The sequence below is a fragment of the Haliotis cracherodii genome, unplaced genomic scaffold (genome assembly GCF_022045235.1).
Source record: "Haliotis cracherodii isolate W230 unplaced genomic scaffold, xgHalCrac1.p SCAF_10, whole genome shotgun sequence".
NCBI classification, from domain to species: domain Eukaryota; kingdom Metazoa; phylum Mollusca; class Gastropoda; order Lepetellida; family Haliotidae; genus Haliotis; species Haliotis cracherodii.
This window is the reverse complement of record NW_027266265.1, coordinates 52308594-52322387: the sequence shown is the minus strand read 5'-3', so window position 1 is coordinate 52322387 and position 13794 is coordinate 52308594. Positions and strand designations below refer to the sequence as shown.

At 39.7% G+C, this 13794-nt stretch overlaps 2 protein-coding genes across 2 annotated transcripts; both read left to right on the top strand.

Moving 5' to 3' along the window:
• Positions 1-1040: 1040 nt before the first annotated feature.
• Positions 1041-6440, top strand: LOC139452386 (fucolectin-1-like). The gene is made up of 4 exons (XM_071233849.1): positions 1041-1092; positions 4233-4463; positions 5461-5706; positions 6043-6440. The coding sequence occupies exons 1-4, from the start codon at positions 1041-1043 to the stop codon at positions 6276-6278; spliced, it is 765 nt and encodes a 254-aa protein (XP_071089950.1). The 3' UTR covers positions 6279-6440.
• A 3869-nt stretch (positions 6441-10309) lies between these two features.
• LOC139453890 (homeobox protein aristaless-like 3) lies at positions 10310-12620 on the top strand. Its single transcript, XM_071235339.1, has 4 exons — positions 10310-10321; positions 10556-11384; positions 11506-11795; positions 12408-12620. The coding sequence occupies exons 1-4, from the start codon at positions 10310-10312 to the stop codon at positions 12618-12620; spliced, it is 1344 nt and encodes a 447-aa protein (XP_071091440.1).
• The last annotated feature ends 1174 nt before the right edge of the window (positions 12621-13794 follow it).

Below are 13794 nucleotides of genomic sequence, written 5' to 3'. Positions count from 1 at the left end.
GCGAAGTTCTACAGAAAGCATGAAATATCTTATATATGATTAAGATGAAATATTAATGGGACATTTATGGTTAAATAATCACTGTAAAGATGCCGGCTTTGAGATAAAATTTTGGGAAAAATAAGAAACTCAATCAAATTAATACATGTGTAACGAAAATGGTTTCCAGGAGTTTTAGGACGACTATAATGAACATTCCTCGATCATGGAGGACAAGATTAAAAAAACGCCCCTATTGTTGAGGTCGCCAATTACCTCTGAACCGGACGGACAGGTGTTTGTCTACAGTGTCCACCAACTTGGTCAAAGTGGACGCCTGAATGGTTGTGTCACTGATTAATTCCTAGCATGTTCTGAGCAGTTTCCACCGCAATTTGGAACCGAACCTGCAAATGGTTGCCCTGTATTTGAGAGTCTTTGCCCTGTATTTGAGACTAAGCGGTCAATCTCGGGTGCCGCTGATGGCGAAGATAGAAATGGTAGAATGCAGCTTTGGAGAAAACCCTTCCATATTCATAAGAAATCTCAGCCAGTCGACTATATATCATGAGCATTTGTTTATGAATCAGTATCAAATAGTGATGAGAACAACTGTTTGTGAACACGCGAGCGTATCCTGCCCACCGTAAATGTTAAGCATTGATCGGAACAAACGTTGTGGTTTAAGTTACGCAAATCGGTATTTACACATTCCATTCTTTATGAGCGAGATGTTCAAAGAAGAGCGCACATACTACATGGGCATATCACACAAGTTCGGGACCAATTAGACTCAAAGACAATAATTAATATCATATTCCGGTCTGCTTTGAAAAACATTTGCAAAGGCAGACACAATCAATTGTGCATGATATTGATTTGACAAGAGATATTTCTATAACCGTGACTAGTAGTGTCGACTAAGATTGTAAGATGCGTTAAAGCCATATAATGCTTATTGACATACACTCATGCAGAGTTTCCAAGGATACATCTGACAAATACCGACAAGAGTTGGGTGATATAACTTAAACACAGAGGAAAGTTTATTTGGGAGGACGATGGCTAATGTGCTGGAATGTTTCCTGGCTGCTTCTCTGCTCAGTGCGACAGGTTTGCTTCTCGTTCATATTTCTCAGTTTTAGGAGTGTTTATTCCTGTGGTAATCATTCAGTACAGTTTCAGTTCATGTATATTAATAGTGTGAAGATAAAGATAAAACGATTTTTTTATCATCCTATTTGATTTCATTTGGGTACTTAACAATAACATTGTCTTGACCCTTAAGACAATTTTGTACGATTTATTCCAGGTTAGATTGTGTAAACTAATTCGAATTAATGACAGTTTAAAGGAGTGTTTGTACATCCACCAAAGCGTACAACATCAAACCTACCGCAGTTCAGTGTTTTGGAATCGTAAAATGAGCTGTTTTGGTAGAGATTGCTTATAATAATGGAAATGGTTTTGTTTCTTTAATTTCAAACCTAGAAGGAATATCAAGCTCTAAAGGTTTATATTACCAACATTGTTATACGTCACCACATTTTAATGATTATTTTTGAATACCTAAAACCATATCCTTGCCAATATTATAATTCCTCACAAGCAACCACAATGTATCCGTTGAGACGGGCCGACAGCAAGTTATGCCGAGGGAAGGATAGAGTCTGTAAATTATGCAACTTATGACCTGCTTGAGTTGAATTCCACTACCTCTTTACATGTGAAGATCATTGTATATCCCTTAAACAATATCTCCATATATAGAGTTGGGAAGGGCTGTTTAGTGGTCGAGAATCTTAATGGCCTGAAATGAGACCTCTGCATTTTTTACATCTATTACAAAGAATTAAACCTCAGGTAATGAATCACTTGTAACTGTCAACTTGCATGTGCATTTATTTATGTTATACATGATCGTACATGTATACTGGAAACACTGTTAATTAATTGGAAACCGTTGATTAGAACCCTGTTGGATAATACATCGAATGTACATTACAGATATAGAAATCTACAATACAAATACATGGAGAACCTTTTTCTTACAGTGGCCTGCTTGTGCACGATCAGCTGATGATGCATATGTTTAATCCTTGCAGAAAAAGGGAAAAGTAACTTCTTATTTATAAATAGTTCGGCATTGACCAAGAAGCAATAAATTAGATTTGATAATAATTCAGTTTTTAACCAAAATATCAAGCATTCCAACCCATCAGTGCCAATTGCATCGGTGCAAAACGGCTAAGCTGTCTGGAACTGGAATAGTTTTCGTGACAGCAACCTTCACTAAACCCGACACCACATGTGACTGCTAATTAACAAAATGGCGGAGTGCACTTGTTTTTCCACCAATACCCTCAATTGAAACATCGGAGTTTCAAGAAGACACTTCCCAGAATGACATCACACCTTCGAACAGCAAAGACTGGGTCGACCATGTATCCCGTAGAATAGGAATGGATCGTAATGTGGATTTATCAGCTTTAAGTGTCACAAAAGCATGGGAATACGACACTCTGAAATCAAATGGCCTGGCTTGTGAAAATACCTACATCTTATATCTGACGACAAACCTGAATCCTGTTCCGAATCAATTGGCGTACCTGATTTCCTAGGGAATGAACTACACGACTTTCTGGATTCGAACCTGTCTGAACAAGAGTAGCTGACCTTTCCTGACCTTCCCTGACCTTCCCTGACTAAGCCGACTGACCCTACCTGAAAATAAGCTGACCATTCCCAGGAGGGTGAGTGTATTGCCTAAAATTCCCCTTATAAGTAACCCGGGTAACCATCTGCCAATGTTGGAACCTTGGTAAGTTAGAGCTATGGGGAGAGAAGACTTTTCGAGCCCTTCAATCATTTCCTGCCACAAACAATCACCACAGATAGACCTATAACAATTTCTACTGCCATATAACACAATGAATTAGCGTTTGGAAACAGAGTCACCATAAATACCCCCTGACAAATACCCTCAAGATTTGGAGGATATTATTAGTAGTTCATTTAGGAGGACGATGGCTAATGCACTAGTGTGTAAAGTCGTAGATGCCCAGGTCAGTGTTGTAAGATGTGGTTTTCTTTCATAGTTTATATGTGTTGTCCCGTGGCAAACATCCATTACATGTTTCAGTTCTTATTTCGTTATTCTCAGAAAAAGGCGTACATAATGATAAAACGATTAATTGATTATTCTACTTTTTCAAAGAGGGTCATGTGACTCTTGCTCAGATGTTTGAACAGGGTTATAGCATTCAAGACCATCGTAAGGCTTTCAAAAGGCTTTATGGTAGACATGTGGATGGCATTTCAAAAATCGAATGTGCGAAGCAATTCCCTATTTTGACTTTAAGTGAGTTAAGATGAACATTTGACTAGCCTTTGCATGTGTTTGCGACATGATCGGCTTATCATTTCGCGATCATCTGCTATTATAACGAGTTGATAGTGATTCATAAACACATTAGCAGAAATGTCTTATGATTGAGAAAAGGTTTTGTCAATTTTATTATCACTGTATTTGATTTAATTTCCTTGAAAATTAACATAACACTGCAAGTGAAGTAATGTCTTTATTTGTTGTGGCGGTGGGGTAGCCTTTTGGTCGGGGTCTTGCTTTGTAAAATAGTTTCTACAATTATCTGAAAATAGATTCTCCCAAAACTGCCATTCATCCTTCTTAAGAATGTAAAAATCAATTATCGATAATAGTACATCATTCGGACCATCCGAGGTACTTGCAAACAATTCTATATGTAAAACGTCGCGGTTTGTATCAAATATCGAACATATCGCAGTTCCATTTTCATGTTCACATACACCAATGCGTTATTGTCAAGTAACAGGGTCACATTGGATACTCTCTGACAAATGCATTCAAGATTTGGATGATATTACAACACAGTGAAGTAGTTCATTTAGGAGGACGATGGCTAATGCACTGGTGTGTGTACTGGTAGCTACCGTGCTCAGTGCGACAGGTTTGGCTCCCTTTCATATATTATGTTACATTTTTAGTATGTTTATGCCTGTATCACACATCCGGGACATGTGTCAATGCATATTCAGTTTTTTCAGAAGGCGTACCTAAGGGTTGAACGATTACTTTACTACTTTAGTTTTCAAAGACTTTCACAGGTCTAATGCTCATAGAGTTTTTGTTGTATAAACGCAAGCAACAGATTGACATTAGAGTTAAACAAAGGCTAAATGTTTATTTTAACAAACACGTTCTCTCGGTCAAGGTTTGGAACTGTCGAACCTTGCACTGAACAGGCCTACCGAACAGAGCTCGGTAGAAAGTGAATGGACATCAGATCTGGCTGTTGACGGCAACAAGAACACTGACCACAGCGCCGGAAGTTGTGCCCACACGGTGAATCAGCCGGAGCCGTCGCTAGACTGGTGGCAGGTAGATCTCCAGGAGATCTTTACTGTCCTAACTGTCTCCGTTACCAACAGGGGGGAATGTTGCTGTGAGTAAAATAAATAATTATATCCATCTTCGTGAGAATGGAACTTCAACTGAAAACGATTGTACAGAGAAGCATCATTAACAAATTTGTAAACAATTACAGTTTTCAAAAGTTATTTTGCCTCTACAAGTCATAAACGTTTTGGAACATATATTAGTATAAAAGAGTCATTTACAAAACTTTACACTTAGAGCATTGGGAGATAAAACAGTAGCAGATTTAACAAGCTAATAAGAAACAATTGTCAATTTGTTCATGAAAATCATGCGGGTGTAAGTCTGCCTTCGGTGTCAGGCTTTCTAATAAACCGTTTGATAATAAAAATTAATGTAGTTATTTTTTTCAGAAGTTGATGGCATAGGTCTCTTTAAAATGTGTATCAAATAACATTATTCTGATAAAAATGCACATTGATTACTGTCAGTTGGACCGAAAAGTGTATTGTTTCATATTCAATTTAGCAGCAATCGTATTGAATGAAAAATACACACATCTTCTCAACCTAATGAAACCAATAATGAAGTATGTCTTTACTCTTCCATCGTTGTGTCAAAGTTGAAGGACCTACCTATAGCTAAATACTTCGAGTTATCGGCACAACCGGAAACGATAAATAAAGATTGTACACGTAGAGACCATGCTTTTACTTCGAGACAACCGTAACTTTGACATCAAAGTTCCACACAGCGGTGTGTGACTGAATATCATATCCGACATTTAAAGCATTCCAAGGTGAACAAATGTAATCCAAAACTCAGTCCAGTATAGACCAATGCAATTCAATGTTATCCAGTGCAATCCACATTTGGAAGCATTATTTGAAAGCATATTCTTTGTCTCTTTGACGTTTGAAATGAATGGTCCCTATTCATGTGTTCCTTTCATGTTTTCCCAGTCTGTGAAGGTGGTTTCAATAAACAGGATTTGCCTCATGTTAAACAGGGTGTGATTCCGAGTCTGTGGGTAACATTATTATCATGTGCTTTCTTCCATCCAGACGAAAGATTAACCAACTTCACTGTGGAGGTCCATACTTCTGACCCGATGACCAGCAACAACACCGGCCTCCAAGTCTGCTATTTGCATGAAGGCACGGTGGGCAGCGGTCTGACGGTAGACTTGACCTGCGCCGTCAACACCATTGGACGTTACGTCAGAATAGTCAAGTACAACTCCGGTGATGCGCCCTTGACCTTGTGTGAAGTGGTGGTGAAGGGAGCCCAAGTGCATAACACATGTGGAGGTAAATACAAATTATAAAACTCTTTCCATATTCTCTCTTAAAAACATAGTCGAATGTACAATTCCGACTATGTTTATAAAGAACTATCAAATATTGGAGACACTAGATGTTCGCGATAAGGTGTGCGCATCCTCCCGAAAAATGTCGCCTGTCACAAACACATGCAAAGGCAATTGGTCACCTGAAATAAAAACGGGAACACATGGTCCATGTCTAAACAGGGAATTGCATCGATCAACATACCAGTCACTGATGCATCAAATCTGGAAAATGATCCATATGTATCTGCCATAAGACCTTCTGTAAGCTTCACTAATTTACACCTCTTTGTTTCAGTGTCGCCTGTCGTATTCACTTATCACAGTACGGGAGCCAGGGAGCCTGAAAACATCATCGCCAGCCATGAAAACATCGGGAAGCTCGACTGTGCCAACATGTGTCTCAGAAAGGCTTCTTGCAACGCCTTCAATGCCATGTCTCCGTTTCTGGGCGTGGTCAGCTGCGAGCTTCTAGCCGTGGCCCTTGACCCCGTTGTCAATGCATCATGGGATGTATATAAGATCTTTGTGTAAACGTGATATAATAGGCGCCATAACCTGGAGTGTGTGGGCAGTGTTCAGTATGACGCAGTGAGATATTGAAGTTTGGCGCAGGGGACAGCAGAAACTTGCTTCACACGTTGTCCTGAAGTATGGTCGAGTGAACACTTTGATCACTTGGCTAACCCACCAATAGTAGAGACCCCCATTTCTTCGATCGGAGTAACATCTTGTTCCTGAAAGCGTATAGTGAACAAGAGTGTACGTATTATATGATTTGACACTTTGTACACTTGAAACGCACACTGAGGATGTCCACAGATGTGACTTAAAGTATCATGGATCGACTGCTAATAGGTCCCTTGTGTTTACCCGGTATAGTATAGGACCATATCAACTGTAATTTAATGCGAGTCTATTGCCATAGAGTATAATTCAAGGTATAGTGTCCATTTAAAGCTTGTTTATATATCATAACACAGTACATTATCTTCCACTGTGTATTTAATGTAACATATCACCTTTGTGAAATAAAACAGTCATTTAAAAACGTATGATGGGCCATGTAGCCGTTACTACTTGTGACTTGTAAATATAAAATTTCAAATTCAGGTCAGGACACGATCTGTGTATTGAACCATGTGTATAATAAACCTTTGTCATCACAAGTGCTTCATATATTTGTTATTGTTGTACATATACCGAACTGGTTTGCTTTTGCTGCTTGGTCACGCAGTGTTTAAATAGATTTAGAAAATGTATTCATGTTTTTGAAATGAATACCAAGATATTTATATTCATCCACAACATCCAAACAATTTTAATTCAAAATGATAATAAGGACCTTTGTTTTATTCCTGTTTACAGTTTGTTTCAACAATTTACAATAGGTTTCAGAACAATGAAGTGCTTTTTGTAAGTCTTTTCGTGTTAGCGATAATAGAGCTGTGTCGTCGGCATACAGAAATACAAATACAGCTAGAGCAATATCTACAAAACAATCAAGTGCAGTTGAATCGAGCTGCAACAATGTACAATCATGTTGCGTAAAATTTGATTCTATATCATTCAAATATATGTACAAGAAAAAATGAATTGGCTATAAATTTGCCACAACATTACACTCAAATAACTGATTTTAAACAATTCACAGACTCATACGATTTGATACCATCATACATTAATCTAATAATACAAAAAATATGTTCTACTATTCCACTGAACTAATTCTGTACACCAAAGACCAATTCTCCATACACCATCAAAAGCCTTTATAAAATCTTTAAAACAGCAGAACATGTTCCTATTTCGTAATTTGAACAAGTCAATTAAGCTATGGCGTATGAATATATCATCAATGGTAGAATATTCATATCTATATCCTGTTTGTGCTTCTGAAAGAATGTTTTCATTTTCCAAGGAAGTGTTTATTCTAGTCCCTAGAATGCCAGTGAATGATTCAGTAAGACAGCTCATAAGACTAACAGGACGACAATTAATAATTAGCCACAGGTCAGGAAAAGACCTATATTTAGAATTGTATTAAAATGTTTAACGTACACACATATCATAACCTCAGAGCTATTAATTCTATACTCGTTTACATTAGGACCATCAGGAGTCATCATCACTATTATTCTGAATTTTAAAATAGTCATAGAATGTTTCCAAGGGAGGTAAGTGCGATTCGTTTCTACTTTTACGTAATATTTTCCAAAACGATTTTTTATCATTTAATCTAACTGAAGGACTATATTAGTTTGTAAGGTATTTCCGTGTCTATAAAATTTAAATAAAGTTCTCTTATAAGATGTACTTCCATTTAATAAACGTTGCTTATTTTCACACGTTTTATTCCTATGGAAAGTAGTTTTGGATTGAAGATACTTCCCTTCACTAACTTTACATTGCTTGCTGAACCACACATTGTGACGTCGCTTCACATGGGGGTAAGGGTTTACATTTTAAACCAAAGGAAGCTAACAAATACATTGTTAACATTATCAACAATATCTGATAAACATTTTTGTTAACATTAGAAAAACAAATATTCAGTTTATCAAGTATTTTATTCACATCATTACTGGTGATAGCGCCTTGAAATTGACATGCTTTTCTACTCTCCCAGCGACGGTAGTAGCATGAAGAGTTCGTGCGCTTGTCAACAGCAGGCGTGGATTTACAGACAATATCGTCCTGACGAGTGTTTTTAAAGGCTCGTACATACACATTATTTTAATACATATCGAAGTGGACATGCAGTTACTATAACAGAGTCGATAAAGGTAACAACATTACAAGTTCTTTCTAGATATTTATATTCTCCTAATCTTACATTGATGATAAACAAGTTATTTCTTTTACTTAATTCTAAAAATATATATCCAGATAATTCACTCCTCATCTACAGAAATACTTTGTATACACTGCAACAACCAGGGATCTACAATAACTGTTATCGAAGTTGAAACAAACTTTCTCATTGATTGTGATTCCAACTAAGATGTTAGATCATTTCAATGAAACTGCTGCAGATATCAATAATTGATGTGATTTTTCTATTCTGTCTGGTTTATATAAACGTGTACAGCTAAGCACTGGTATCAGATAGCCGCTTCTGGGGGCAACCCTGAATGATACGTCTCACACTTTCTTATTAATAGGGGCGGTCGGGTAGCCTAGTGGTTAAAGCGTTTGCTCCTCACGCCAAAGACCTGGGTTCGATTCCCGACATGAGTACAATGTGTGAAGCCCATTTATGGTGTCCCCCGCCGTGATATTGCTGGAATATTGCTAAAAGCGTCGTAAAACAATAGTCACTCACTCATTCTTTTTATTAAGTATTTTCATTTTACAGGTGCTTCCTTAAAATTCAATACATATCTTTTAATATTGGGTTACTTTTTAATCAACGTATGCTGCTTTAGGCTGAGCACTTGCTTGTCTTGTTGCTTTGCATACAACTATCTACATGCACATTTTTAAAAAAATATTCTTGTTTCATAAATGAAATCCGGATTTGTAAACAAGCAAAACATTGCTTCTATAAATATCCATCCAGGAAAAACAGATTACAGTTGGTAACAAATTTAAACATGTTCATATTGAATGTATATGTACAATACATAAAGTTAGTCTGTAATCGTAAGCTAGAGCTAGTGGTGGCCGAGATAAAGGAATGCAGTATCTTTAATATTTAATCCAAAATGTATTCAGATAATTATAACTACCACTCGAATCTTTTATTTTTGACAATAGACTAATTTAAAATGTTTTATGTTGATTGCTTCACTTAATAAAGAGCTGCCGTATAAAACTGATTTCGGGATATATCCACGAATGTACAAATATATATTATTTCTAATAGTTGTATAATTTCGTAACTTTATTTAAACATGTTCCTGTTGGATGTTCATGTACACTACATTAAGTTAATCTGTAACTTTAGCCAGTGGCGTCCGAGCTAACGGAGTGAAGTATCTCAATTTCAATATTTAATCCAAAATGTATTCAGATTATTTTACTACAACTTGATTCCTTTACTTTTGACAATAGAATCGTGGGGCGAGGTGTGATTTTATCGAAAAAAGGTTTTACCATTCATAACCACTTTCTGAGCTCTATTATTTATGTAAGTTTCAAACCAACTTAGTAACTTTCTGCAGTATTGTTTAAACAGAATGAAGGTCTTGTGACAATCAATGATCACTATTGTGACAAGAAAAGAACTATAGATTGTCCTTGACAATAAGGATCAAACAATTAGTTAACTGTCTGAGTTGAGCGTCAATGCTGAGTAGCCAATCAGTCATCTCCTGTCCAAGCGCAAAACATGCAAAACTGTTAACAATGGAATAATGAAAGTGATCTCTTCAAGAAGGCTAAGTGTGGTCTGATTGAGGCTGATTGACGCTTACTTTGATTGGGAAGTGCAGATGAGTGCCAGATGTCACACCTGTGAGGTATATAAAGGTGACGTGTCGGGTAATAACTTCATCAACTACAGTTCCAGGTAGTTCTGCACAGAGAAGAGAGTACCACAACATTGCCTTAGATAATATACAATGGAAATAAACGTAAGTACCATTTTTATTCTAGCGATAACATCACTGCCTTTTATCTATTTGTTTGTTACCCTAAATCCTGAAATAAAGACATGCCTCATGTCTAACATTTATGCACGTACTGTGCAATAGTTTTCCTTCACAAGAAGCTAAATTTGTATTCGTGTGCTCATTGCTTACATTATGTACTGGATCTTATTAGTCTGCGATGATCGTCATTCTGTCATTATGCTATTTTTGTTACAGAACGCTTCCTTTGGAACTGCACTGACGTGTTTCTTCCCCGAAGGCTCATCACCAGTCTCCATGAAGTTGCGGACTTCTACACCTTCGACCACAAAGAAACCGCGGACATTCACGCCCTTCAACATCATCGACATCTTGAAACAAGTGAAATACTCGCAAGACGAGAGCGTCGGATCAGACGACAGTGACAGTGATGCTCTCCACATCGACCTGGATCATACAACTGATGAAGAACAGAACCTTGTACACAACGACAAATTGAAATCAGCAGACGCCACCAGGTCACCATCAGACAACGCCACCAGGTCACCATCAGACAACGCCACCAGGTCACCATCAGACAACGCCACCAGGTCACCATCAGACAATGCCACCAGGTCACCATCAGACAATGCCACCAGGTCACCATCAGACAATGCCACCAGGTCACCATCAGACAATGCCACCAGGTCACCATCAGACAATGCCACCAGGTCACCATCAGACAACACCACCAGGTCACCATCAGACAACGCCACCAGGTCACCACCATATGACACAAGGTCGAGAGGTGACCTCGGAAACACTACGCCCGATGAAACTCCACTACAAGGCGTGTCACCTGCTGATATTGGAAATGGACCTTGGCCCAACCTGACTCCTTACCAGGAGCCCCCGAACCCAGGTCACACCGCACATCAGGGACTCTCACTACCCCAGTCAGTAAACAACGTGTACCCTATCTACCCAGTGTCCATGTCCGGTGTGTTCCCGTCTGCTTATCCCACATACTTTCCTCCAGCCACGCCACAGCCTCAGCCAGAAGAGGCACACCTCAGTAGCTTCCAGGGTAAGTCATTTCAAAACCCTTTGTTTGTTTGTCGAACGCATGTGTCTCTGAAACCAGCCCAGATGATCCGTTTTGATTTTGAGTTATGTTAAGTTTAAATTAACTGATTTATGCGTTGCAGACCATGAGATTGTCGTCCCCCGAGCCAGTCCAAAAGGCACCGGTAAGGTCAGTCCGGCACACAGAAACTCCTCCGGTGGTGAATCCATCAACGCAAGTCCAGCCACCTCCCCTCTGCCATCCTCAAGCCCTGCAACAACGAAGAGGGTCAGGCCCTCTGGTGGTCGAACCTGTTACACACAGAAACAGGTGCGGGCCATGGAACAGGTTTTCTCGGAGAACAAGTATCCGGATTATGACGTCATTGAGCACATGTCTGCTGAGATTGGAATTTCCCACAAGAGAATCAAGGTAAGCTTTAAATTTAAACGATGCGTTACGAACTACAAGGTCAGGATGAATTGTTCCTCATATCTGTCGGAAGATTATATTTACGTCACTGTCAACAAGTGAGGTCAAATTCTCTCAACAGCCCATACAAAATAGTGATTGATATCATGAGTAACCTTTTCTCTGATGTCTGTGGAGATTCGCTATTCGATAGGTAAGAGGCGGCTTACGGGATCGGGTTGTCATGGCCTCTGACTTGCATACGTTAATGCATGTCATTGTATCCCAATTGCGTAGATCGATGCTCATAACGTCAATCACTAGATTATTTACAGACTGCTGGACTATTGCTGCGTACGGTGTTAAACAACAAACACACAAGTTATTTGATAGTCGCAATCATACAATGCACTGTTAGCAGAGAACTCTAAAGATTATGGAATGGATTTTGTCACTTTTCTTCCCTGAGTCAATGGGTCTATCTATCCAATCCATGTCAATGGGTGTCTTTTTTTTGCGACATAAGATGGCTGTATATCGTACAAAGCCCCTTGTCGAATGGTGGTGATATTGTACAGGAAACGCGTTATTTGTTTGCGTATGGCTAACAAGATTGTTCCATCTGTATTGCAGGTTTGGTTCCAGAACAAGCGGGCTCGCAGAAAAAGTAGAGCTCCTGAGACGCATTCCCCTCACTCTCCACACGTGGCCGCCATGATGACGTCTTCTCCCGGAATCAACTACATGTCACCCATGATGCCCCAGTTCCAGTTTCCGGTCCCCGCCATGATGTCTCCGTTCCCAGGGTTTCCCTACCCACCAATGTTCCCACCCACCGTGTGTTGAACTATGTGTATAAACTTTAACATCAGAAGTGCTTCAAATATTTGTATATACCGTGCATATACCACACTGCTGAAATATGTATAACTTATATATGTAATAAATACTCAAAATGATATTTGAATGTCCTAATGTTTGTTGACCGCCTCCGTGGTCCAGTGGTAGCGCGTCCGCCTGGCGTCCGCAACAACTCCTTATGTTATAAATCGCAAAAGAAACGTCGCCCCAAGTAACATTGCATGAAAAGTTTTGTCAACGTTTCTAAAATTTAACATGAAATTTTATGATAAAAAACAAAGCAGATGACAGTAAAACCGACCGTCCAAACGCATCACGTCAACGGCCATGGTGACCCGATACACGTGAGTTCCGTGCGAATTGAAATGTACATGCGTTCCCCCATTTCTTGCCCTATAAAAATCCACCCAGATCGGATAACATTCATTCGTTATTGAATTGCTACCACATGCCAAGATTGACAAGGAATCAGCGACACCAAGCCTTTGGACGATTGCAAGCTGGACACACCGCCCGGTCTGTAGCCAATGCAATTCAAGTCCACGTAAGGCTCCAGCAACGGTACCAGACCACCAACACTACAGATGACCGACCATGTAGTGGAAGACCAAGGGTCACCCCCGACGTTAGGATCGTCAGATTGTGCGACAGCATCTTCAAGATCGCTTTGTTACTGCTGAGGAAACTGATCCACATACCATGGGGACACACCAGCGACACATTATTGCGGACACCGTGCGTAGACGATTGACGAGCAGACACCTCCACTGTCAGAGGCCACACCGCGGACCCATTCTGACACCACGTCATCGCCGGGACCGTCTTCAGTGGGCAACACAGCACCAGCATTGTCACCACCAGCATTGGAGAAGAGTCCTCTTCTCAGACGAGAGCCGTTACTGTATCAACAGCACATGGCAGGGAGGGAGTCTGGCGACGCCGTGGGAAACGTTAATCGGATGCTTGTGTTGTTGAGAGAGACTCGGGTGGTGGTCCGAGCATCATGGTGTGGGATGGAATTGCTCTTGCACAGAGGGTCGGCCCTGTGGTGTTCCAGAACATCGGTCCAGGGAGAGGCAATGGTGTCACAGCAGCTCGGTACAAGTCTTGAGACCATACCTCATTTGGCACATCGCCGCAACCGCGTGTTTCAGCATGA

What these genes read in the sequence shown, in the direction of transcription:
- LOC139453890 (XM_071235339.1), top strand. An exon ending in ACACCTCAGTAGCTTCCAGG is followed by an intron (nt 11,385 to 11,505) that starts GTAAGTCATTTC and finishes TATGCGTTGCAG; the next exon opens with ACCATGAGATTGTCGTCCCC. An exon ending in TTTCCCACAAGAGAATCAAG is followed by an intron (nt 11,796 to 12,407) that starts GTAAGCTTTAAA and finishes TCTGTATTGCAG; the next exon opens with GTTTGGTTCCAGAACAAGCG.
- LOC139452386 (XM_071233849.1), top strand. Translation starts at nt 1,041, where the DNA reads ATGGCTAATGTGCTGGAATGTTTCCTGGCTGCTTCTCTGCTCAGTGCG. An exon ending in CAACAGGGGGGAATGTTGCT is followed by an intron (nt 4,464 to 5,460) that starts GTGAGTAAAATA and finishes TCTTCCATCCAG; the next exon opens with ACGAAAGATTAACCAACTTC. An exon ending in AGTGCATAACACATGTGGAG is followed by an intron (nt 5,707 to 6,042) that starts GTAAATACAAAT and finishes TCTTTGTTTCAG; the next exon opens with TGTCGCCTGTCGTATTCACT.